This window comes from Grus americana, chromosome 12 (assembly GCF_028858705.1).
Source record: "Grus americana isolate bGruAme1 chromosome 12, bGruAme1.mat, whole genome shotgun sequence".
In the NCBI taxonomy this organism is placed as follows: Eukaryota; Metazoa; Chordata; class Aves; order Gruiformes; family Gruidae; genus Grus; species Grus americana.
In genome coordinates, this window is record NC_072863.1 from 15952943 (window position 1) to 15980930 (window position 27988).

Genomic DNA, 27988 nt, shown 5'->3' on the forward strand with positions numbered 1-27988 from the left:
GACATTTACATATATTAATTCATTTATTTACATTCTCCAGTTCGCAATGTTGCACTAGTTCTACATCACATTAATTCAAAACTGATCTTACCTCTAAGATCTATGACTTAGAAAGTTTTATATACTCAAAAGTACCATTAGCTACATACAGTTTACTCTTCTCTGATTTTCTTTGAAATTAATGCTGGAAACATAAGAAACATGCAAATGTAAGATTTCAGAGTACAGTTCTTTGGTCAGGTATGAATTCTACAGTTAGGAAATGTGCTCTAATAGTATTTTACCCTCAGCAGTGGCAATACACAGCAGCAAGAAAGGTGATTCCTATGACATTTTGCAGGAGTAAAGATTCTGTATCTTGGTTTAACATGGCAAAATTAATATGCTTTGACAGACTCAGGATCAAAAATACTTTCATTTTCTACTTGTGTCAATAAACACCAAGTGAAATAAAACAGCAAGTAGTTTCTCTGCAGAGAGGACCTCCTCCCCAGTGCTACAGTGCTGGTTTGGCAGGGAGGAGGGAGACAGAGTGGAGGGAACCACATATTAACACTGCAACACTTCAGAAACTGAAGTTGGCATACGAAGTTCAGTGTAACTTACAGGGATGGGATAAGTGCCTCTACAGAATGAACCAGAGTACTGAAATTCCAAGTCTACTACCAGCATTGAATATTCTCTAGCTGCACACAGAGAGCCTGTGCTTCTAACATTAGCACTTCATTCCACAAGAGTAAATATCTCTCCTTCCCAGCTTTTGCCATGAAAAATTTCAATCAACACTTCTGTAAAATAAAATCACATACTTTAAAGTCTCAAGCGCATATTAGACATATTCCACATCATTCTGATATTTCTTTTAGAGTTAGGAAGTCCTAACATGGACGATGAAATGATTAATGCTACATGTTTAAAGTGTAGTAAGCAGTGCAATGCGGCAAACAGCCTTTGCTGCATGTCTCCTGCATGGGATAGATGGAGAGGCTAGAACAACCGAACAGAGCGGCTCTGTGTCAGTGTTAGCCACGTCAGTACTTTCGTACAAAGATAATTAGTTTTAAAATTGCTTCTAGAAATAATGGTTTCATTAAAATTAGACTTCGACCTGAAGTGTATCTAAATAAAAAATACCGGCTGACACAGTCAGCATGGCTCAGTTTGGTACACGAAGTGCTGGTGCTTATCTCTCTCACTCTAAAGCAATGGCCTCTCATCTTCACGTAGCCACGAGCGACAAAATTACACAAATAACATATTGCAAGCAACACCATGCTCTTTTTGGGTTGGTATGTTTTCATTTTGCCTTCTGAGGCACGGTTACAACATGCTCTGAGAGGCATGGGTTGACAAACATTGCTCTAGAACTAATACTATATGATCCACACAACATATAAACATACAATACATAGTCACATTTAATTAACTTTTAGTCGCTGTGCAATTTAAGTTAAACTTTTCTCATTGATATATTTTTAAACTGTAAACCACACTAGAGAGACAGAATAATTTTATCAATTTCTTCAGAATGTTAAGGCTTTTACTTTTTATCTGAAGTTGCCTCTCAACTTGTACTATAATCGAGACAGTTACATTTCTCCTTCAATTACCATTAACTGAAGTTAGGGTACAGAATTGAAGTACTTGAAGACAAAGTACACTGTCCCCAGGGCAGACAAGTGAGCTACTAGCTGAAAGAGATACTCCCCAATTACCAACAGGCTGCTAAAACGTGCCTAGAAGTTTTCCACAAAATAATAAATCTGTTCCTATAAATTAACTCTGTGGGCTTTGGTCAATAGTGGTACCATTTAATTGGCAAGCTTCCATAATGCAATTCATTCTTCTCAAAAAATTGAACCGAGACCAGCATTTCACATGGACAAGATGTCAAATAGCAACGTGTTTTAGCTCCTGCTTGAGAATAATTTCTTAAGGATTCAGTCATATGAATGATTTGAGGTTGTTTGACATGGGAGGAAAAAGCGGGACTTGATTCTGAACTCAGCAGAAGCCAGGTGCTACTTAGTACATAGGCAAAAAGTTGACAGAATTTCAGAGTTTCTTGCTCTTATTGAAGCAGCAGCTTCTTGCAGCTGCTGAGTTCCTTCATGTACTCAGAGTATGGCTATTACTAAAAAGAAAGGGGTCAGCGGTGATCAAGAGAAAAAAAAACTGATGCTGTGACAAACTGTGTATCCTGCCATGCTAAGCACTCCTTAAAGACAGTTTTTCTCTTGCAAAGCTAGAAGCAAGTTCCACTAACAAAGTTTCTTTTTTTTTAAATATTTTTTTTTAATTAATAAATAAAATATGTTAAAAACCTTTGAGTGCTACACTCACTACCCAACACTGTATATACAAAAGCAGACATATAAAAACACAGCAGTTGACCTTGCTCAGGTAAAAAGAACTGAAAGTGGCTTCCTGGACCACTGGGTCCAGTCCCCAGTACTAAAGGCACCACGGTATTCAATCCCTTTCACAAACACAGTAAGCTTCAAGCCTAAAGAGCAGTTAGGCTGCCCCTAGTACCTCCCACTAAAAGATCACTATAGAACGTAACAGCTCCAATCCTAAAAATTATCCTAATTTCCACTCTAAATGTATATCACAGCCAGTTAATTCTTTTGCAAACATTGCCTTTAATATCGGGAAAGCCCGTCTCTCTTCTCAGTTCTCACCCTGATATATATATTTCCTGTGTATGTATGTGCACAGGCAGAGAAAGAGAGATGACAATCATACTTAAACTCCTTGGTATCCTATCAAAAGACAAGCTCACTGTATTGCCTGTTCATCCCTCTTGAACATAAGTGACCAAGACATTGTGTAATCTGTTTCAAGACTGCCAAAAAATAAAGGCAACAATCGTCCTTCTCAGTTACATGGATGACTGTTACAATTTCTCTACGAATCATAATTTTATGTTTGCGTCTGCTAGTTCTAGAAAAGTGCAATGTGTAGAGGGTGTATTCAAATTACAGCAATTTTATTTCCCTCCTTTTGAACAATATAAATTTGAAAAATAAGTTATTAAATTACACTGGATCCAGCACACCAGGTTCCACTGTCTTGTAGATTTTGCTCAGAAAGACTTCCACCTTATCATCACCCAAGTGACAGATGTCCAAGATGCAGACAACATGTTTGCCGTCTAGATCCATCGCTGCTTTTACAATTTCATCTAGAAGTTAAGAAAAGGTGATTTAATATATATACAGTAAAAAGATATACTGAATTGACATTGTTTTCCATGCAGTAATGTGCATGTGTTCAACCTCCTTTCAGTGAAAAACCTCACTCTAACTTAAATGCTGACCCACTGGGATTTTTTTTTTTTGGTAGAATTTTATTAGTGAATTCAGTCACTAAAAATGACAGCATCAGAACTGAGATATGGAAAAGCTGAAATATGCATTACTTAACCATTGATGATTGTCAGATTTCATAGTATTATTCAAGGAAAAATAAAGATGTATTTAAATAAATCAGATCTGTCCATATAAACATGCAGGAAAACATGGTGCTTATATAGCACTTTGCAGTATGCTACACATTAATAGTGTTCACCATATTTGTTGTGAGGTGCCAGTAATTAGAAGCATAATCTGAAGGAAAATAATTCAATAGCAGGGAAATACTTCAGTTTATAGGCACTGTAGGCTGTGTTAAAGCAACTGTTCAAAGTGACATCAGTGAAACAGATTGACTGATTGACAGTTGTGTCACTGTATTTCAAAGCAGATCAAGCCAAATATTCACATACTCAGCCACACAGACTGACTTTTATGTCGCTATAATTTTGCATCAACAAATAACTGCAAATACTGTCTATGTCCCTTATGAGTTTGTGGTTTGGATATTAAAATACTATCTTCGGAGTATGAGAACAGTTCCAGTAAAAACTGCCTTGAAAGTTCAGTATTACATCTATTTACTAAAGGTGGGCACACAGAATTCACATATCTTTCACTGAAGAGGTGAACGATGTCTGGCCTACAACAGAGATTTCCAGAGAGGATTAACTCTTGCACTGAAAAATAAAACAAGAAACGATAAATGAGTGACGTCAGCAAAAGTCAGTCTCACTTGAAAGTCGAAACATGTCACAAGGCCTTCCATTGCTCGTGGTCTTCTGCTGACATGCAGAGATATAATTCATGCAAGACAACAACGTATCATTTTCCATGTCTTCTAGTTGAAATAAGTGGGGATCTTCAGGACAAAACAATGGAAGAAACGCAACATCTATTGCTACATCATGGTTTATACCTGTTGAAAAAAAAATATTTGCTAGCAGAAAACTTCATCTTCAAGCCCATTAGCAACTTCATGCACCATTTCTTCTTTTTTTCTAAAACCCGAACTATTGCAGGCTGAACACTGATTTCTGTTTACTTGCTCTTTGTCCATTCATTAATAACTGATGTCTAAAAATACATTTCAATATATATATGTATATATATTTATACTCAAGCACATTCAAATTGATAGGATGTTATAATGTACTGTGATTTAAGTCTAACAATTGTGTTAGCTCAGAAAATATTAAACCAACACTGGAAGCCATTTCACACTCCTTTTTATCTTTATCGCTGTGACAAAGGCAGATAAATTAATTTTACAACCAGTGTATACAGTATTTGGTGCAGCATTTGTGCTACTTTTGTCTTGAGTATTATATTGTAAGGATTCTAACGACTGTAAATATTCAAACACCTTCTCTGCAAGTCTCCCTTAGCAAATAATAGAAACTTAAATTACAGGAACTTCACAAAAGCATCATTAAGCCAGGCCATTTCCTTCTCCTTTTAATGCGAAAACAAACAGATTAATATCCCACAGTAATGCTAACAAACAGATACACATCAAGTTGCATATTTATGTTTTATCAAATAAGGATCAATCAACTGATGCTTTGTGCTAATTAGAAGGAGCAGAGAGCAGTTGATGAGTACAGCTAAAACACAGCCCTTAATTTTCTAGCATGGAAAAAAGGCACTTTAGGAGCAACAGTATTCAAAAAACAACTCAAAGAGATTAAAGCTCAAAAGAAGCATTTATAGTTGTCCTTTTCCCTTTAAGAACACTGACTTGTTTCTGATGAATACCTCTCCAGCAGGAAAGCCAGCTGACAATCAAGTGCAATTGAATAATTTACCTGATTATGTCAGACTGGTTGAACTAGTGAACAGGACCTACCTCTAATTGTGATAATCAATAGCTTAAGGACTACACACATTCTTCAAATGATACACATAAACCTAAACACAAAATTGCAATTATATGAAAAGTGATACTAGAAACAAGATATTCAGCTATTTCATTTAAAGGTATTTTTAATGAGAATTACAGCTTGCCAGTAAAAAATTATCCTAAATCATGACTCTAACAAAAATATAAAATGTCAGTAATTTTTTTTTTAAATTTGCAATCAATGGATTAATTTAGAGAAATCTATCCAGTTTCTGACAAACCTTCAGGTCATTCTCAGGTTAATGCAGCAAAGAGCTAGGATCTTATACTGCTCTGGCTTAACCTTTTTTAGAAGCCGAGCTACCAAGTACTTACCCAGAACTGTCACTTCATAATACCCAAGGCCACTAGCACTTTTAAACTCATTGATATTTTTATCTGTTCTGGTTTCTTTTTGCTGGTACACTGCTGCATGAAGGTTGTACTGTTGCATAAGTAAGTCTTTGTGCACATAATCAAATTTACGTGGGATGCTTTCTGGGAAAATTGTGCTGTGATGCAAATATTTCATTAACTTGTCTTTCACTTGTGCCCACAGGTCACTCTGCCACGAATCACAAGTTCTTCCAGTTTCTTCGGTTTCAGGTATATCACTCATTCCTTCTCGGTCTGTTATAAACACAGAAAATACTCAGTTGCTCTCATGCTCCTAGAATCGTATCACTTCTCTGCTAGATGAGAAATATTTTTATTAGAACATTTCAGTTATGAAGACATGGCAGAATGTTCAAAACGTACAACACAATGGATCAAACTTGGGTTGGAATGCGAGTAAACTGATAACTTTAGAGGTTATACTTGTATAAAAAGACTTATTTTACCACATGAAGAGCATCATCATGGCTTGTTTTTGGACAGCGCATAACGTGTTTAATGAACAACCAGAAACCAGGAAAACAAGTTTAAAATGGGTACAAGTGAAGGTAAACTTTTCCATCCCTTGCACAATAGCTATGTGCTTACATTGAGGACGACGCTACATTTAAAATTTCTTGCTATACAGTCAATGACAGCTCCATTCTTCTTTCCTATTACATGTACCTAGAGGATTGTTAATGATAAAAGCTTATATAACCACCACTTCCAATTTTGAAGGCACGTGTAAAACCCCAGCTTTTGAGCCTATCAGAAATCTCATTTCAAAATATTACCAGTATAGCCTTGTATCTACTCCACCTCCTGTGAAACAACTTCTCATCAAGTACCTTCTGAACTGGGTATATTATCCACCGCAACATTTCTCTATAAACATGTGCTTTTTACTTTACTTCTTTTTAGTGTCATAATTGCTATGAAGGAGTATCAGGATGTTCAAAAAACAAAGAAACCAGAATGTACACAGACAGACTTGATACAACATATGCAAGAACATACAACAAGGGAAATAAGAGTTTTGCTGCACCGAATTAAAGAACAAAGGACAGCGAATTTAAAGAAAATTGACACTAATAATGAAATTGAAAAGTGTGCTCTGGATTGCATAAAACAGTCTGCAGTATTTTTGTCACAGAACTGGAATTCATCATAAAGATAAAGGGGCACATGGAAGCTACTACACAAAGAAATGGTTTTTCTCACCATGTTACTTGGAGAATTACAGGATTCTCTACAAGCATGAAGACTTAATACTAAACATTAGGCAAATAAAATACAAAAAAGTTTCAGAATATAAGTAGTGGGATTAAAAAAAACCCCTTTCTCTTTCTAAAACTTAAGAATCTGACTGTGCTTTAGAAGAAAAATAAGGCAAATGTTTGAACTCCTCTAGCTACAGAGAGCCTCTCGGCAGCAAAGACTACTTCCTTCGTTAAACCCATCAAAACTATAAAAATGGCTATGGTGAACATTTAAACATATGATTTCCCACAAAAAGCACTTGAGATGAACCCTATTTTGAGTTCAGTTAGCAGCAGGATTTTTTTTTTAAAATCTATTGTATAATTACAGTATATTTCATGTTCCCATAAATAGCTTCTAAAGGCAGATAAGGGCAGTTTCCCTTGCTGGTATTTTTTTTTTTTTAAAAAGCTCTATCTGGGACCATTGTAACAACACTATGAAGTTCAGAGCAACACTTTTCCATTTTATATGGTACCTACAACCTGCATATCAGTAAATGGAAAAATGAGTATATGATATGTAAGTAATTGCTATACAATCTCAGAATACTGCAAAAAAAAATATCTTCAAAATCTGAAGGAACACAACATAGAAAAGTGTTCACTTTGATACATGCACCATAATTAGTAGGCTTGTTAAGCAAAACATAAACATGCTGTTATTTAGATAAAACTAGCATCAGCTAAACAATTAGTATTTGATATAAGACTAATAATATTGCCAGTAGGACTGACATTATGTGAGAAAAATATATGCATATGTTTAGTAGCTACATTTACTAACAAATTCATATAATTATTGCATACTTACATTAGATGAGAGACCGATTCATTTATTTTGGACTACACTCAAAGTATCAGCCAACTGAAGTTAAACAGGGTTTCACATGCAGTGAGGAAATAGCGGTGTAAACGATATTTTAATTTAAGAATAAAAGTATCTAAATACATCTGTATTTTAGATATAAATAACTAAAAGTATCTAAATATAAGTATCTAATGCAAGATTTCTTTACTACAGTTAAAAAATGAGGCATGTATTTCACCGTACATCTTCAGAGCTTCAGATCTTTTTTTTTTTCATTGAAACCACATACATGCATTCATCATATGAGATCTACACAACATCCCAACAATTCTAGAGAGAGTAACAGCATAGCACAATAAACACTACAGCTACCAGAAACTCCTGTAAAAATAGTTTCAAGTGAGAACACTCAATCTGATTTCTTGTTTTTAAAAGCAACAAGATATTTCACTGGTGACTAACAACCAATAAAGAAATTAAGTATCAAACTTGCTTATGGATATGTTTTCTTACTTTGGAAGAACAGACCTCTACATAGTACCTGAGGGTGCTCTTTCTCTGGAATAAAACTTCACTTCAAACAGTTACCTCTACAAATTTTTCTCCAGTTTGAAAGCTTCCTCATCATTTCAGTCGCTTAATAAATTCAGCATTTGGGAAAAATCACTGTAATTTCTATTGCTTTCAAGAAGCACAACGGAGTAGATCATCATCAATAGGCTACAAAGACAATCTATTGTGGTCATTACTAAATTAAGACGAACTGCTGCCTTGCAAAAATAAAAGGATGGACAACATTACACATAATATAGCTATAGATATAAATTGGCAGATGTTAAAGTTGGGACAGATGCTAGTAGTAGTAGACAAACTTTTAGATAAAATAACATGACTCAGAGTATATTCAGTTAGCTTCGAAAGGAGGGAAACATGTCAAAATATTTGCATGAAATAAAAAAACAGACCAAGCTGCACATAATGACAACTGACAAATTAGACTTCTTTCTTCATCCAAAAATAGATATCAAGAAACTAAGTGCATGGAACACGAGTTTATTTTTCAATTGCAGAGGAAAAAAGGAAAAAACCATAATATTAACTTGGAAAAATCCCTAAACCGAACATCATTCTTATTACTGGCTTGTATGTTTCATACATTTCCTCCCCACATATTGCATTTGTCTTTTTAATTAGGTACTCACATAGCTTTGGGGCTACCTTCCCAGAGAGGGACAACTTTATCACATGCGGATCACTTTTAGCAAGAAAACTGCCAACAGAAAATGTGAGGTCTTATGCTACTAAGTGCTTCTGAGGTACAAAACTAACTTAAAACTTGGATAAAGCAACACTGAGAATTTATTCCCCATACTGGGATACAGCCCAACAGTGTCCTTCCAGCCATCCTTTAGAGCACATCAGGGACATGACTGAGCAGAACGACATTAACAATACGTTGCTACAGTGGCTCCCTAGAGGTTGGTGCAGCCAGATGTACAGAAGTGCTGTCTTGACAAACAAGGGTTATAAGGATATCTTTGTTGCCTGTTTTGGACCTGAAGAGAAGTAGGCTTAAACCTCCTAAGGTTAATGTAACAACTATTTGCAACATACCTGTGCTGTACTGTAAACTGTCTGATACAGCCTGTCCATTTTTATCTTGCACAAAATCTTCATGTTGAAATTCATCCAAGCTATAAAAAGAAAGTTATAGTATATATATATTTAAAACCTCTTTAATCTCAAACACTCTGCAGCAAAAGTTCAAACCTTGACAGATTTCTAGCTCGATACAAGCTCGAATGAGCGAGCACTAGTACCTGTTTTCATATTATGAGACTTGTAATATAGCAGCTTGACATAATGAGACCTACTAGGCTCAGTAAATCAGTTTGAAGAGCTTAGGACAAGAACTGCTCTATTTCTTTGCTTTATGAAGTAGATGGGAAAGTGTTTTACAGTGAAAAAACAGTGTTTGTTGCCCTCTACTGGGCATCTACTAGAAATAGCATGTGACATTAAAAGCTGAACATCACAGATGGCCAACAGGTTTATGACTTGATTCTAAAAAACGGTTGCACAGCATGCTGCTGCATCTTCCTATCAGCACCCTTCAGCAGTCAAAAACAAAGCATGAATGCAGCTGCATCATCAGTCCAGAATACAAAATGATAGAGAAATTGCAAATACACATTTTTGTTTGGACATACTACCCTGCTGTAGCAATCAGTTCAATCAAGCCAACTAGACTTTTGTTATACTTTCATTTTTAACCATGAAAGTTTGAATTGATGGTAAGCAACTGTTCTCTAACAATCTCTAATGAATTACCTAGGATGTTATTAGGAGAAAAATGTAACAGTTACACTGCAGCCACAACATGGTAAAATAAGCTCTTAGGCCCATTTCTTTCTTTCTTTCTTTGCTCCATTCCTCTTATTATAAATTCACCATGATGTCTGAATAAACTTAGGAAAAATACTATCTTGATTACCTTGCATCACACCCAACTGAGACATAGGCAAGACCTTGTTAAGGTACCATTAAAATTCCAGACTACCGAAGTAGTTACTAATAAAACATTGTAACTGCAAATACACAGGGACAATATAGACAGTGAAAAAGGAATCAAAGACAAATACGCTGTTTAGCAGGACATTCTGTAGTTCAGTCATAAGGATTTATAGGGTAGTTTTTTTCAGTTTTTCCCATTTCATACTAGGATATATTGTGAAAATTTCATGTCAATATTTCATAACAAATGGAAAATATCTAAAATCTAGGGAAAAGATAAAAGGAAATACAGTGTAGGTTTTGAGTATGTACATTTTATGAAAGTACATTTTATGAAAGTACATTTTATGAAATGCACTATCATCATAGTGTGGGCTAAGTACTGGAGGGACGTTATCATCTCCAACTCTATAGGAACAAAAGAATCCTGACATAAGCAGCACAAACTGCACAACTGAAGTTTCAGCCACCTAATTTTGTAAACGAAAAAAGCTGCCACACAGAGAACTTTAAACCAGCACGACCCTACTTGCTTCCCACCACCCGCCCAAGCTTCTGAGCAGAATTGTGTTGAAAATGTCGGTAAATGAAAATTTGTATATGTTTCTAATTTTGCAGTCCAGGGCAATCTCAGAAAGATACATGCAAGATGTCAGATCTGAGTATGTGGAGTGGTATTTTTGTTTTCTGATGAAAGGCAGCAGGAAAGTTTGTCTCTTTCTAAAATGATAATTCAGTAATTACATTGTGCTTCCTATGGCATTACTTCTAGACAAAAGAATGTTTCCATGAAAATAGTATCTTATGAAGAATTAATTCCTTTTACAGGAGCCATCATGGAAAGTAATTACTGTGTATGCATAACCATAAATTAAACATTTACATACCAGCTGTATTAATACATTTTCGAGCCATTAGAAGACATTTTCAAAAGTATTAACAAAAATAGTCTAATTAAAAATTAATGCCCACAAAACTAATTCTCACTTTCGAGACTTGGACTTCTCAAAACAAGAGACATGAAAATCTAGCACAATGTTAGGAAAGGCTTGCTCAGAAATCAACATGTCAAGTTAGATACATGCCAACTTCCCTCTTCATTAAAGTGGAGGATTAAACCAAGTCATACTGCTGACAAGTTGATACAATGGAAATGGTTTCTTTTTCTTTTAAAATTGTCTAGTTTTGGTCGTGAATAGGGTCTGATTTAGAGCTAATAGAGCCTCTGAAAAATATGAAAATAACTTGTCACAATTTTTCCCAACATCTTTCACAGATCTGTAGCTGGGATGATTTCTCCTACCTGCCTGACATGTTATTCCTACAGAACTGCTTTGTGCTTGATGTGTGTACAGCGTAACTTGAGCTAGGTTCCTAAGGCAAACCTACTTGTCTATACACTCAGTTTACATGTGTCTTTGCCAACCAGTATGTCTGCAAGCCACCTAATAACCCAAATCCTTGACTGCAGTATGCTGTGGCTGTTGTACACCAAAACACTCACAGTTCTATTCTGCCCATGCCAGCTTTATGAGAACTTGTGCCATGCCAAATTTGCTATTCCTAGCCTGCTTTTCACAGACTCCCACTTGCAAAAAAAAGCCTTCATTCAGTATTTACAGATGAACTGGTATTCACCTTCTCAGTCATTTTACTTTAAAGTATAGACAATGAAAATAACATTAATAAAAAATAGATAGCAGATTAATACTTTTAGAAAATATTGGGAAAATAAGCATGTCTAGTACTTCACACCTATTTTCTAAGCACTGGGACTAAATGGGATAAAAAGAACTAAGAAAGAAAATAATTACAACTTGTAGCTGTGCCCAAATGATGCAAGGGACTCAAGTGCTTCAAAACAGCCAAAACAAAGCATCCCACTCACTGATATAACTGGTAAAAGCCTTATAGACTGGCTTGAAATCAACTTAACTCAACTGTCATAACACCATTATGGTATACGCATCTACCATGGCAAGTAACAGAGAAATTAATTTGACGAGTCTACACAAATTGATTGTTGATATCTACCAATTTCTCCCTGAAAAATTCTGATTTATGTGGAAAAGGGGTCTGATGGAAACATCAAATTCTGTGAAACTTTCAGTCGTGCAAACCTCAAGCTGAATTTCCCCATATTATAGAATCCCCATCTCTTAGCTCTTATCAGAGGGGAGGGAAAAAGGAGAAAAGGGTGTAAGTTACATAAACATTTAGAATTGAAACTGCAAGGATAGACGCATACAAACAAGTTACTTTCAAGCAGTGTAGAACGTGAGCATGCAGTGCACCAGCAACTCCATGGTAACTGCAGTGCTAAACTTACAAAGATTAAAATGCTAAGAAAACTACTGCGATTTTTTTTTCACTTCCACATAAAAACAAGCCTTTCTGAAATTCCTGATCTTTTCTCATTCACAATAAACTATCAAACTGCTTTAGGGTATATTAAATGCTTAGAATACATTTATGTTGAATGCCTCTACTAGCAAGGATATAAATATCAACAATAATATTAAATTAATCAGTTTCCTCTTACCTTGTTCTTTCTGAAACCCTTAATAATCAGATAAATAAGTCACCTCAGAAATGTAGGAACTGAGGCTGTCGATAAAGAGCCTTAAAGTAAGCTTTTACTGTTTAAAAAAAAACCTTAAAAAATGCAACCACATGCTGAAAAACTGCACAAAATACTTGATGCAAAATAATCTAAGCTAGAATATGTACTTCAAAATATATCTCTACTGTTATTATTTCATCAACGTATTAAAATACTTCAGTGAGAGCTGACATTCTGCTGCTTCTAAGCAACAGAACAGAAAACAATGCAATTTTAAGGTACTGTCAGGCTAACTTTCTATTTTTCTTCTGCAATTTGGAGAATTCAACACAACTTCATAGTTAATTACAGAAACACACAAGTTACCTTTTAATTATATAGAGTGAAACAGCTTTCCATAATCCAACACAGACTTTCTCCTCCTTTAGTTGGGGTTCTAGCACTAATGGCATAGAGTGGACACACAGGTAGCGAGGAGAGTAGCAGATTGAGAAAAGCAGAGAACAAAGTAAACATGCCTTAACTTTTTGCTTCACTTTTAAGAAATGGGGAGAAAACATTCTTCCCACCCTCCACCCCCAAGAAAAAATGGAACATTTCTCATCAAGTGAAAGGAAATAGGATTCCTCACATTCAAAAAAAACCTCCTGATTTTCCTATGGATTTGTGCCACAACTCCCTGCAAACTCCTGCACCACCTGCAGAGATGTGACCTCAAAGCCAGGTGTCACACTTTCAATGAATGGGCTGCAGAGCCAGGCAACCATTTCCCCTAGAAAATGCAGTAACTACCAAGATGACCAGAGGAAACAACAGATATGTGGCTCAAAAGAGACTCATTTATCTCACAGAAAAAGCTTTTGCAAATTAGCTTTCAGGAAATGTTTTTCAAGAAAATAGGCATGCTTGTAGGGCAGTGATACTGGCAGAATGGTCAACTCCATCATTACTATTGTTGCTTTATCCCTAGCACCATGATTTTTTCTTTCAGTGGGGAGGGAAGAGGTGCTAAGACTAAACTAACAAGGCAACTGAGGGGCATAGGTACTCATGACACAAGCCCAAATCACCGCTGCCAAAAACCCCAAACATCCCAAGTTACTGACACCAAAGAGTTCAAGCATTCAAGTTACTCGAGCTGTGTTTGGAACAAATGACCAGAATTTATGGCCCTTAAACAAAATGCACGAAGGAAAGTCACTTTTTACCCCAGACTAGCAAATAACAACACTCGTTCAGTCTTCTTAATAATTTCCCCTTTGTAGTTACTTCATTAGGTTCCAGACTTGTCAGGGCTCTGGATTTGAAATTTCTACCTGGATTTTTTTGAAAAGATCCCTCTCTAGAACCAAACTGAGCTCAATAGAGACTGAGTGTAAGGTAGTGGAAGGAGCCAAGTATTCTCAGGGACAACTATACTTACACCTCTGTAGCACGAAGGACGATACATAGCTCAACCACCACTAGCAAATCCACTGTTGCTATTACACTGTTCATTCTGCTTGCTAATCAAGTATCCCCCCCCTCCTACCTTTGACTTTCCTACTTGAACTGTAATCTCTCTGAAACAGACTACATATATCACTCTGCTTACCATGATGGACCTGTTACTACATATTCGCTAACTAGCACTAGTAACATTAAAATCTTTAATAACACACTCAAAAATATGCTTCAGAATAAAATAATCCAATATATTTGAACTAGAATGAGTGCAGAGAAAGTGAATAGAAAATATTAAACTCTACCCTCATCCGTTCTTTCATTTCCATACAGATTCTTGACCTGTAAAAGCTTCTCTTCAAATATCTTTGTTTCATCATTGCAATTATTTAACAAAATTAACTTCACATGACTTACCCAAGTTTTCTTCTTGCAGACCGTGTGAAATAGGGGTAAGATGATACAGGAGTAACAGATGCACTTCCCCTTAAAATAGGAAATTCACTTTTATTTTACAGTATTTAGTTAAATAGAAACACACAAAGCAAAGACCATGCATGGTTTTCTTTCAGGTAAAACAAACCTTATCCCTTATACAAGCAGATATTGTATCTTGAACCTAATACACTTGTATCAGACAAATTATGTTGTCTTACTCCATTTCCTTATATCAGACTGCTATCTTTTGTCTATGTCTGACTAGATGCAATACAATTTCATGAAATCCAATCACAAGCAGAGCCATAGTACCACAAGTTATTTTGAGCTGTTAGATTAGCACATGACCACCATCAACTTGCCTTTCTGACAGCAAGTTACAGCTACATGCAGTACACTCCATTAACCAGAAAGAAAAAAAATAACTATGTTCGAACTTAAGGAATGGGTATGCCAGATCCTGATTCTGCATTTCAGTGAAGACATTTTAGTTCCTCACATCACTGTAACTGTTGGTTGTTCTACAGCTATGTCACTAAACTATATATGGTTCAAGGATTAACTACTTTTATTACAAATCTGTGAGATTAACAACAAAGTAGCATAAATATTAATTAGAAGAGAGCACTGCAAACCAGATACCTATTTTAATCATTCTTTCATTAGCCTGAACAGTATAATTGTTACCACCCGATGCTAGAAAAGTACCTAACTACCTTTCAAAGATTAAACTATATACGCTTTTAAAGCTTTCTTATATATTTTCTATGGCCTGGGCTCTGAACTAATTTCCAAAAAAACTTTTTAGATCCACTACATAGTTATGAAGAGAGCTTACTGTTCTGCATCTGTATTTAATCTGTGTGGTATCTTTCTCTTGACTGAACTCTTTTTTGACAGTAGAGCTTGGTGCTGATGTTCCCCAGGAGTGCAATGTGGCCCCACAAAAGACTTAACTTCTTTATTTTGAAGGTTGGTGGTTTTTCCCTTGTGAACAGAGTCTTCTTTGGACACAGCAGAACTTTCAAGAGACTGAGAAGTATCCTTCTGCAACAACAGTTAATTCTTTAAGAGTTTCAAAGCACTCATCGTTTTCAACTCAAAAACCTGCGAGTTTTAAAGTAACTTTTAAAGGAACAGACCAATTTACCCCACCTTCTGAAAGTCATGTTTTACCTAGTAGAAATTATCTTCTAATCATACTAATAAGGTAACTTCTGTCTAGAAAGTGACAGTGAGCATGTTGCAGTAGTTGACTCTCCCACATTCTGCTTTACATTAGGTTATCCAGTCAGTCAAACTAGTAACTTCTAAACAGTTATGTAGTTTCGCGGAGGATTGTCAACAACTTTCACAAAAGCACTGAATCATCGCTTTTTAAAAAGTTCTAAATTAGGACTTTCAAAAATTTTGCCTTCAAAATAGCAAATGAAATTAATCAACAGACAATGTAACTAGGTTCTGAACTCAAATGCAAGACTCTGCATTCTAATTACGATCGTAGTTGGTAAGTGCCATAGCATTAATTCTCAAAACACTGTACCTGAACAAGTTCTACTCCTGAGGTTTCTTCAGGTGCATTGCTACAACTGATGTATCTTATGGCACTAATTATTCCCTGAACAGCAATGCGCTTGTGTTCTCTGTAGTGCAAGTCTTCAATCTCTTTCCCCGTTTCACCTATGGCTTTCAAAACTGATTCAACTGCAAAAAAGAAATTTCCATAAACAAGTTTTAAGGAAATACAATACCAAAATGTCTGAATGCAAGGCTCAAAATAAAAGATAATTTGTTGTTAAATATTAAATTGATTTAAAATTACATTTTTGAAGAATTTAAAATCTTTTTGTTCATATCACATGGAAAAAAAACCAATAAACATTTTAGCTCACAAGCATCTTTTAGTATGCATTATCAGAGTTTACAATTTCTGTTTTAGGTGAAATTTTTAATTCACTGTATTCTTCAGTATAACTCTCTTTAATTCTGATTTAGCCCAATATTCAGAGTAAAACTGCTGGGCAGATCTGGCACTCATGTAAGCTGCTACAGTTCTCCTGCAGCTAACAGTGCCATGATACTTTCTGTAACATGAGGATTTAGTCTATGAAACATTTAGTCACCAAAGGCAGTTTTTCTTAAATGACATTACAAATTTGTGTAATCGCTAATAGTAACTGTGTTGCTTTTTAACTCATGCTTTAAATGCTTGAACTGAAAAAGGCTACAAATCTTAAAGATATTTGAGGGTATGATACCTTTATTGTTTTTACAATATTTCAAAAAGTTATTTGGAGGTCGTGGAAAAGGATAATAGCCACCAATGACAGTTTTCTTCATTTGATCAGCTTCGCTTTGTGTTTTAGTCCACTGAATGAAGTTTTTCACTTTGGTATCCTTGGTGTATGGCTGGCCCTTATGCCACCCTTTAAAAAAAAAAATAATCAGGTATGAAAACCAAAGCAGGTTACTGTCATCCATTCTCATCTTGAAACTCTCCTGAACACTACGTAGAAAAAACGAATTAAGAAAAACTGCACTAGAGAATATATAAGACATCTTTCCAGTAGTCAACAATGTTTTATCAAATGAGTATCTTGAATTCCCTAACACTTGCATTTGACACTGAAAGTTAGACAAATGTTAAGTAATAGAAAGAAATAAAACAGCTAGCAAAACCACCACTAGAATACTTTCTCACAGGAGCATACGAAACAATAAAACTATCAGAAATTGTTTTATTAGCAGGAAAGAGCAGATAAATCAACTTCATAGGGTTCAGCAAAGATTATCACTGACAGGTAATGGGCAAGGTACATATTCATTGTTGGCTGGTTTAAAACCAAGATATGGACTAAATACCAGTTTTATCAAATAAATTGTAATCTGACCAGGTTATGTCTAACCTTTGAACTGAAATAGAACTTATTCAATGGTTTGCAATCTCCAGCTGTAGTTCTCATTTAGGACCCAGACAGACATAACATGAACTAGAGGTAGGGTGGGGGATAGCCTAAGTATTTAATTAGAAAATTAAGCACAAAATATACTGAAGGAAAGTAAAGGAAAAAATCAACCTCTCAAACCCTTCATTTAAGTTTTTAATGATCTAATTTACTCCTATTTACAAAAAGACTAGCTTGCTTTGCTAGTCCAATTAAGCACGGAACACCCTACCCAGCTTGTCAGGAAAGACCATGTGCATAGAACTCACTATGTTCAGGTATTTTTTTAGCACATATTTTTCTCTATTCCTACTTGTCAGTGGAAAGATTCAGACTGGGTGACTGATACGTTAGGAACACAGAAGAAATGAGCTCGATAAACAAACACAGGAAAGACACTCCTATTGCATCTTATACTCCCTTGCAATTAGGCCAGTACATCACTCACCTGCACCCCTGCTATAATCTGCCTCCTGATTCAAGGGCAAATATACTATAAACAGTTGCACCTGCTCCTGCCTGTGACATGCTGACTGGTGGTACCTAATGTACAGTCTCACAGGACTGCAATGAGTACTGTAACCGCAGGTGGGAGTATTCAAACAAGACTATCTAGAAGGAACACTCCTTCAGTGCAGTCCAGCACCACATCCCTTCCCAACCACGTGGTCTGCATAAGGGCCCTGCACACTGGGAAAGATGAAACATAATAGCTCTCCAACTATTTGGTGAAAAAGATCAGCTAAGATAAATTTAGGACAGCTATACTTTTTTTTTTTTTTGTAATAAGGAAATCTGTAAGCCAGAAAAGCTGCAAGTGATTTTTAACATTTTTAAGGAAGTGGTAATCTGCATTGCTACACTATCAAAGGATTCTGAAAGAATTAATAAACGTATGACTTAACCTAATAATACTTAGGTACTTTTCATAAGATACTCCTGTGAATGCCTCAGAAGAACGCAATCTGCCTTTTTCTTTTTGCAATGGTATTTCATTATTAACTCAAAGTAATTTCTGACAGGGAAACTAATGCTATGCACTGATTTTTTTGTTGTAAAATGAAAATATCCTTTCCAAAGAAATAAGATAAGAACTACATAAAACTAAAACTAGTTTAAGTTACCTGTAATGAATATTTGACTTTCATTTGAAGTTGTAAGATAAATTGTGCTGGAAGGATTCTCGGTGAGGTCCCGTACCACTCTCATCTGTGTACACACCAAATATGTCACTGGAGGAAAAAAGCACAAAACAACTTCAGGTTTTTTCCTGATATTTCATTGATTTTAGAACGTCAGGACTGACACACACTGGATTAATAAGTGCTCCAAACAAGATATTTTAGTTCTTAACCCTACAAATGCTTCAGCATGTTTTGAGCCTCCATTATAAATTACAATATGGAAATGTAATTGAATTTTCAATTTAATAATTGTGCAAGGAAATTTTAGCATACATATTAGGACTAAAACATGAGATACTTCATCAGGTAGGATATCAATGAAAAAAAAAATTGTAAAAATATGGATATTAGATGGCTGTGTTTCTTAGGAATAAAAAGCATAAAATCATGGAAAGCACAAGAAATCATGACATGCCACTGCAAAACTTCTAAATAGAGTACAAACTCACTGTGTTGTTAATATCTCAGTTAAACACTGGAATGTCATTTTTTGCCATTTCCCCAGAACACTCAAGATGAATGCGGCCATAATCTTAACAGGGTTGTACAGCTGGTCCTGCATCATATGATATAAAAAATGCACGTGACACCAACCAGTGTTAATGGAAGGATGAGTGCTTGGAGGAGAAGAGAAAGAAGGCAAGAAGAAATATTTAAAGCTCTTTTAAAATCCTTAATTAAGGATTCCCCAGTTTGAAATTTATCATTCTTCGCTCACATGCAGTAACTAACACAGCTGAGTGATGACTGCTGTTTGGCAAAAAAATATTTATTTAAAGAAATGAAGCTTTTCCACTTTCACCTCTCCCTTCCTCCAATCGTCTTAAATTATTCCTGTCTATAAAAAAAATACTTATTTATAGGACAAAAGGAGTAATAGATTTGACCAGCTGCCACCTTTATTTGCCTCTCTGATGCAAGAGATGTTGCCCCAGGTGCTTCACTTAAGTTTCTGTTTGAAATCAATGAGATCAGATGAGCCCCAGGCCCAGCTGCCCACCTATTTGTTTAGACTAACTGGCAGATTGCAATATTATAAAGGTTTCAAATACTTCAACTATTTTTTTTAATTTTTAAATTTTAATTTCTGATCAGCTATTATGTCCTTGAGGAGATAAACCATGGCAATTTTTTATTCAGTGGCAATTATACTCAGAATTTGAAATTGGCAACCAACTGGAAAAACACTATAAATCATTATTAATAAGTATTATAAAGATGAATACTTGGGTGAATACGTTCAAACACATCTGGCTGCGAAGTTGCAAATAATTCCAGTATGAATGGTTGGTCTGAGGTCCCGTCAATGGCATGTGCCCAACGATAGAGCCAGAAGTCTTCACCGTGTTCTATATAAACAAATATTAAGAAAAACATATAAGCATTTATTCAGAAAGTTTAAAATTGTTTGATAAATTCTGAAAGTCATATTTATAGAAACACCTCTCTTTCTTGCTCGTTCAGCCCTTCCTACAAATGTCACAAGACCAATAACATCACAGGAATGATTGTTTGGTAAGTCATCCAGTTCTGACCTAAAAGCAAAACAGAACAGAAGTGTGGGTATTTGTTAAAAACGAAACATAAAGTTTTCTCAGAAACTTTTCGAAGAACATTTCCAATTAACATTCAGTGTAATGTTGTGAAATTTAAGTTTCAGCCTGACAACCAATAAGATTCTGTTTTACCTTGTGATAAACCGATATTTAACTTCAGGTAATCCCCACTCTGGCTTAACCATTTCTTCTGGAATAATACTGATTTTAGTAGGAGGATCTCGAACATTAAGGCTGATTTCTAACACACACACACAAAAAAAAAAGTCAGTAACATTTAAGGCAAGAATACAAATTAAAAAAATAATAGTAAAAATAAAAAACCCAAAACCAACCCTGCAAAAATCCCAGGGTAAAGTTTTTTAAATGAAGTATTCCAACTTTGTCTCACTGCTTGTGAAATTACTAACCAATTCCTCTGACTTCACATTTCCATCAAAATAAAGTAAGGAATTCAGGTACAGCATTCAACAATGCAATTTTATAATCTGAGCAATGTAAACTTTCCAACTACCTACATGAGCAAATTAGTCTGATCCAGCCAGACATTTTAAAAAGCAGCAACAGAAATTAATACTACAATACTCATGAGAACCAAAGTACTTTTTTTGGTAGCTTCATTCTCAAATGTCACCAAGATCTAAAATTGACTTGCAGACAATGAAGTAAAACAGAACTAGCAGATGAGAACTTCCACATCTGATACCAGTTCAGATAGTTATTAATATGATAGAAATATGCCATGGAGGAAAACAAAATGTCTTCTCATGTCTATTCTATAGCACCTGAAAAAATTAATTTAGGAAGCAGAATGTTTAGATGCTGAATAACAAACATCGTGGAGCACTGGGAGAAGCAAGGGGTTCTGCAAACAGATAAAAAAATAAAGGAGGAACAGCTTCAGCATCTAGAATACACAAGGTGGTACTCTATTGTCTCTCTCATAAGAAGCCAAATCTTGCTGGTATGAAAAACACAGATTCTGATGAAGTCTCTACAAGATGCTTGGGTTTGGATAAGGGATTATTCAAATGATGCACCCAGAAGAGTAATTAAATAGGTATAAATAATGTATACAATTGTTTACATAATTATATCCAGCCCCTCACCCTAGTGGTGCAACATTCAGAAGGTGTTATACTTGAAATCAGACCTTCTACTTCAGAATTTTCTTTTGGGTGCTGCTTTCTAGAAATGTATTTGGAGAACAATTGTGGTTTTGCATATGGCGTTTTAGGACAGTATTTCAGAGAAAATTCCTGAAAACAAATTTTTCCCATGCATCAAAACTATTTATCAATTGTTTCATCATTTTGAGTTTAGATGGATAACATATACTCAACTCAGGACTACACCCTGGGATGATTCAGAAGCTAAAGTCAGTCCAGGCTATTCAGAACAGCAGTTTTCATTACTACCACATAAATTCAGTGATTTGTGAAATGCTCACATTGCCTAGCAGTGGAATTCAAGGTGTTGGTACGAACTAAGCTCCCAAGGGTTTTAGGTCCTGAAACAGCACCTCTCAGTATGTCATACAATGCTGCAGCTGCACACAGAAGCAAGCAATGCAGAACTCATTCCACAGAAATCTAGGAGTATGTCAGAAGCATACTGTCTTGCAAGAACTCTTGATTTGGAAAGCTCTTTCCCTTGTGCCCTTCATCTACAACCATTCATCTGTAAATGTTGTAAAATGTAAGCAAACACCAGAAAGTTAGGATTTGATGGAATTACAAATTGGAAATAGATGATGAAAAAGGTAATTGTTACTTAAGCAATTCAGTGTAATTGATTGCTCTAACTTTCGGAGCACTCATTGTGTGTGCTTAAAAAAACGTGAAATATTGCCCCATATTGAACATATACAAAGATATTTATCTTAACAGAATAATTAGCAAAGCATTATATTTCACTTCATCTGAACAAAAAAAAACCCAAACCAAACACCCATGCATCAGGAGTTGCATAAAATTGATTTTATAACTGCTCTAGAAAATTTTCTTGATATTCTGTTCTCTTTAGACTCTTCTTAGATCATATATGGGACTAAGATCCAACAATGCATGGTATTATGTTCTTTGTAAGCTCATATTAAGACAAAATTCTGATCTTCGTGCTGAGAAAAGAAATAAGATACTGTACATACATTGATATGAACTGAAGACTACAGTTTATCTACGGTCTGAAAATACACCATGGCGCTTTACTATAGACTAACTTTTAATTCTTCTGTTACACATCTATTACCATTTACAGCCAATTGGCCTAATTTTCCATTATGATCTCTTCTTTAACATTTGTACCCCAAAAATGCTTGCACAAATCAGTAGTGTAGTGTGAATGAAGCCATTAAAATGAAGTGGTATTTGCCCATAGTCACTTCAGACGGCATATTTTATTCTGTCCTTTTCCCATAGAAAGGTTGTGTGGCAATTATAATTGTTTTCTAGGCTGGCTTATAATCATCATTAGCTTTCCTCACAAACTTCCATTCCTGGCTAAACATTTCTCTCTCCTGCCAACTTATCACAAATATTAAGATCTGGTTATAAGGCAAAGATACATTAGGCAGAGAATACACTGCTTCTAGCAGTGAAAATATTGTTTATTTTTGTGCACTGTAGCAACCATATTAGGAAACTGTCATCATTAATAAGTTATACATACATCATCCTTCACTAAAACACACATATCTGCTTCTTTCAAGGAAGTTATCTGAATTTTCTGAATGTTGGCTGTTGTTTTGTTCTGAGTATAAAAGCACAAAAGGGGAAAGAAATCATGTTCAGCAAAGTAGGAGAGAAAAAAAAAAAAGTGTTGACCAAATCCAGTTTGATTTATATATATATATATCTCCAATTGTTATATTGCAGCACTTGTATTTCTGTAGCATAGCTCCTTTCGGTATCTTTCACACCATGCAACTGCAAGTAAGAAAATACTTTCTCATAGCCAAGGAATATTCTTCATATATGCACTCCCACAGTGCTGCTGTTTCAGCACAGATAGCAGTCATCAATGCAACTTTTTATTCAGAGGAGTTTTGCAGATACTCTGGGCCTTGACCATATGCACTACGATCTAAAGTCAGATCAGATGACAATGTGCTTCAGTGACCTGGAAGGTGTGAACAGTGCACAAACGATACCTGTATCAGGAAGTAGAACCACATTTAAATTCAGTACTAGAGACCTGTCTTCATAAACCCAATACTTGAAATGAGGGATTAGATTTTTATTTATTTATTTTTTAAATAAAGGTTTTAACTTAGCGTGGCAATAACCTTTGCAGACATGATCCAAATATAAACACGGAACAATAAGAACTTGGATGCTAAGACACCTTTCAGAGCTAATATTTAAGGACATATACCTTATCAATTAGTCTCAGCAATGGATCACTGTCTATTTTCCTTCTATGAAGAGCTACCTTTTTACAGCTATATTTCCTTGAATCAAAACAGGTTTCTGCAATACTTAACCAATTGTAGCAAATCTCTTCATCTGTGAATCCCCTGGGGTTGGCTGTGTTTTAAATGGGTAACTGGTTTTGATAGCATACTGTTCAAGAAGTAGTACCGTGCCAACCTTCATACTGTTATACCATTCAGGGCATAATGAATTCCACAAAACCATTGACATCATGCCTGAACCGTCAGCAACTTCAAAGTAAGCCTAAAGAAAAAAAGAGACAAAATACATTCATCTTTTATTTACCATCACTCTGGCATGTATTTATTTTGGATAATGCATCAGCTACTTGACTCATGAACAATTTCTCTGATGATTACAAATAGATACAGAGTATGCTCCAAAACTTGTACTGAATACTGGAGTTGAAGAAATCCCTGGTTTCCACACAAGAATTGTTCCACAACTACCCCAGCCCAAACTCTTATCTTTCCAGTGCTCCGTAATAGTAGGTGACGCCAGTTTCACTCTATGGTTTTTGGAGGAGGTTGGGAAAATACCATGCACAAGAAACAATACTAAAAAGATTCTTCTTTATCAGAGAGAATGTTGTATTTAGAATAACATTTCAAAATACCCATGAAACAAAAGCATATTTTGGAAGTTGAGATGTTACAGGACCATTTGCTAACCATTCTTCATCAAAACATGATACAAGTCTAATTTTCAAGAAAAAAAAATAATGCAGATAACAGTCTGCATTGCAAATCAGTATCTTTTAATTTAAGTTTTTCTCATGACAAAGATTTCCACCTGATTTTTTTTTTTAACTGGGCAAACTTTGAATCCATAACTGAGCTGATCACTGAGCAGTGAAGAAGATTTTTAAACAGTCTTACAATGGTCTTAAAAGGTAGCAATCCATTGAAAAAAAAAATCTCAGCTCTATCAGAATGCTTCATTTTATCCATTCACCTGTCAGCCTCAATCATCTGCTTTTGTTCATCCTACCATCCACTCTCTTTAATGTACCACCATTCCTGAACATATCTAACACCTTATGTGTTTTACCCCCTTGCTGCTTCTTGCTCGTCTTTTCCTTATTCCAAGTTCAATACAGAGATTATACAAAACAACACTTGTTAGTTTATTCTGATTTTCCTAATTAGTCATGACCCATGCATCCTTGAAAGTAAACCATTATTGGTTTTTATCTAATAACAATAATTCAACACACAACACTATCTAAAGAAGGAATGCATACAGCAAAAAGCATGTAAAATCTGTCTCCTAACTTTTTGAGCTAAATCAGCTCTGGGTATTAATTCTACAATACCAGAAAATGTGACTAATGAACTGTCATAAAAGTTAGGAGTATCAGCTAGACTGTCTACTGAGAAGTACCTCCAATAGAGACCCAGATTTACCTTCATGTGCAAAGGGAATGGAAACTTGGAATAAGAGACCACCACAGCCCTTCGTTAAGATGTTTCATACCTGTCTCTCCCCATGGAAGAATTCATATGAGTTATTGGAGTGCTTTATAAAAACTGTTGCCTTCCTGTACAGGGTCTGGCTAGGATGGAGTTAATTTTCTTTGTACCAGCCTGCATGGTGCTGCATTTTAGAGCTGTGACTAAGCCAGCGTTGATGACACACCAGCTGTTGCTGAACAGGACTTGCAGAGTGTCAAGGTCCTTCTCTGTTTCTCACTCTGCCACCCCAGTGAGTAAGCTAGGGACGGGCAAGAGACTGGGAGAGGATGCAGCCGAGACAGCTGACCTCGGGGATATTCCATGCCATCTAACATCATCCTCAGATATAAAATGGGATGCTGGTTTTCCCAAAGAACTCTCTGTTCAGAGACTGGCTGGGCATTGGTCTGCTGGTGAGAGATGGTGAGCAACTGCCTTTGCATCACTTGTTTGCCTTTTTTTTTCCCCCTTCACCTTATTAAACTGTCTTTATCTCAACCCATGGGTTTCTCCTCGCTTTTGCTCTTCCAATTCTCTCCCCCACTCCCCTGGAGGGGGCAGTGGAGAGCAAACAACCAGCTGGCGAGGGCTTAGTTGCTGGCTGGGACCAACCCACCACACCTCCTGTCTCCATTTCCAAGAAGCTCAGACAACAATATCACAAGTAAAACACATTAGCAAAATCATTAAGAATTTTACAGTAAAACAATCTATCTGGAAGTCACCAGGTGAGAGAATTAAGGGATACAAACTGTTAACATTTGTTTGCCTTTTTTTTTTTTTGACAAGACAGACTAACTCCAACTTCCAAAGCATAAGGACCAGAAATATTTAGGCTGTTAAGCTACTAAAAACTCCAAATATTTTTTTTTTCTTCACAAAAAGCTCAACTGAACTATAGAAACTGAAACACACTCACCAAAGTTTGTACATACGATCACTAAATTCACCATTTCCTACTCTAAAGGGCTCATCTTTTTTGTAAAGGTAGCATCTTTAATATAAAGTACCTACAACATAAATCTTAATTTTATGTGCTTACTATACAGGAATAAAGAATTCCAAATATCCTACAGCCATTTGTTTGAGTGTTAACCTATGTATTTATCCCTCTTTACCTGATAAGGCATATCCATTTTTTTCTCTGGTTTCCCGTAGTACCTTAGTCTAGATTTGTGCAGTACTCTCACAAGAAGTGGATGGAAGTGAACTCTGCTTCTCCAGGTCATTTCCAGCTGACCAAGAGAAGTCAGCTTGGAGACTGAGGTTAAAGAAAAAAAAAAAAAAAAAAAAAAAGAGTGTTCATGATTGAACATTTAAATTTTCAGTAGTAAAGTGCACAGGCCAGGATGTCACATGTATTTTCTTAATGTTTCTAACGTTTAAAAAGGGTCATTTTCTGATACTATTCACCATGAAATCCTGTTCTGAGCTATCTGCACACAGGATTTTGTTTTGTTTTTTAATTGAAAGAGTGATGACACATTTAAAATGACACAGAAGTGTTGTCAGATGAGCAGAAGAGCTCATCTCTGAGCCAGAGGCCTTGGCCTACATGGGCATCACACTTGTGCGGAAGTCCTGCTTATACCTCCCTCCTCAGCAGGCTTTGTGGACTGGCCTGAGCCCCTCAACACTGACTGCATTTTGGGTGGCAGCTTCCAGTCCCACAGACTAGCCAAGAAACTACTACTGGAATGGAGGTTTTTGACACCTCAGAAGACTGCGTGCAAGCACCGCAGCTACGTATTTTCAGTCAACGTTTTGTAAAGTTTAAAAACCCTCGCAGAGTAACACGAACACCTAAACTGCAATACATATGGCACACTCGTATTGGTGCCTAACGCAACCGGAGGGTCACTTCTACCAGGGGGCTCGGCCCAGCTGCACAAGACACTCAAGAAACCGCGCCTTCTCATCTTTGCGGGCGCCTTTGGACGGCTTCAGCAGCGCAGGCCTCCATAGGCCGCTCGGCTGCCTCTGGGCCGGTTTCCACCTCCATCCCCTTCCTCTAGAGCCGCCTCCTCTCCGCTTACCGTCGACGTCCACCTGCGCCTGGGGCTTGTCTGACACCCACATGTCTCCGTAGGGATCCTCGTTGTTCCACAGCGGCAGGTAGTGCTTCTTGTCCCCGCGGAGGGGCGGCGGGCGGTGGCGGGGAAGGGCGGCGGGGGGTCCGGGGCCCCCCACCCGCTCCAGCCCCTCCAGGCAGAGGAAGCCATAGTTGAGACGTTTCTCGTCGTACAGGTAAGAGCAGCGCGTGAGGCGCAGGCGCGCGCCGGCGCGCAGGTGCGCGCGCTGCACCAGGCCGTTGAGGCGCGGCGCCAGGTAGCATCGCTCCTGGCACGCGCCGTCCGCCAGAGTCACGTCGTACCAGTACTGCGGGGCGGCGGGCGGCGGCGCCTCGGCCAGGTACCGCTCCACCGCCACCACCGTGACGGGGGGCGGCTCCGCGGGGGCCACGCTCAGCTGGGAGGAGCCCCGTACTTCCTCAAAGACCCTCTGGAGCCAGGAGGCCCCGCCGCTCGCCGGCCCCGACGCCGCCGCTGCTCCCCGCCTCTCCTCGGCGGGGCGGGCGCTACCGCCGCGTTCCGCGGTAGGGTCCTGCATGACAGCTTCCTCGCGGCCCCTCCCCCCGCGCCGCGCCGCCGAGGGCGAAAGCCGGACCCCGGGGCCGCTGCTGGGGAGGGGGAGGGCGGCCGGAGACGGCGGCCTCGGCCTCCTGCTGTCACGGGCTGAGCCAGGGCGCCGCCATGGCGCGCGCGGGGGCG

At 37.1% G+C, this 27988-nt stretch overlaps 1 protein-coding gene across 2 annotated transcripts; it reads right to left on the reverse strand.

Moving 5' to 3' along the window:
* On the reverse strand, positions 1-27982 carry RADX (RPA1 related single stranded DNA binding protein, X-linked). Of its 2 annotated transcripts, none has more exons than XM_054839405.1 (15): positions 27254-27982; positions 26336-26478; positions 23814-24006; positions 20462-20570; positions 20217-20308; positions 20000-20122; positions 18714-18821; positions 16903-17070; positions 16188-16348; positions 15483-15691; positions 14624-14692; positions 9301-9380; positions 5575-5868; positions 4093-4275; positions 1-3187 (listed from the first exon to the last, which is right to left on the reverse strand). In XM_054839405.1, the coding sequence occupies exons 1-15, from the start codon at positions 27825-27827 to the stop codon at positions 3042-3044; spliced, it is 2652 nt and encodes an 883-aa protein (XP_054695380.1). In that variant the 5' UTR covers positions 27828-27982; the 3' UTR covers positions 1-3041. The 2 variants fall into 2 exon arrangements, with proteins under 2 accessions (XP_054695380.1, XP_054695381.1); XM_054839406.1 differs by lacking the exon at positions 1-3187 and adding an exon at positions 5206-5267 and having other exon boundaries at positions 4184-4275; positions 27254-27963.
* Between the last annotated feature and the right edge of the window lie 6 nt (positions 27983-27988).

Coding starts and splice junctions, on each gene's coding strand:
- RADX (XM_054839405.1), bottom strand. CDS start 27,827: ATGCAGGACCCTACCGCGGAACGCGGCGGTAGCGCCCGCCCCGCCGAG. Junction 20,309..20,461: donor AAATATCGGTTTATCACAAG/GTAAAACAGAAT, acceptor TTTTGCTTTTAG/GTCAGAACTGGATGACTTAC. Junction 4,276..5,574: donor TTATGAAGTGACAGTTCTGG/GTAAGTACTTGG, acceptor TTTTTTCAACAG/GTATAAACCATGATGTAGCA.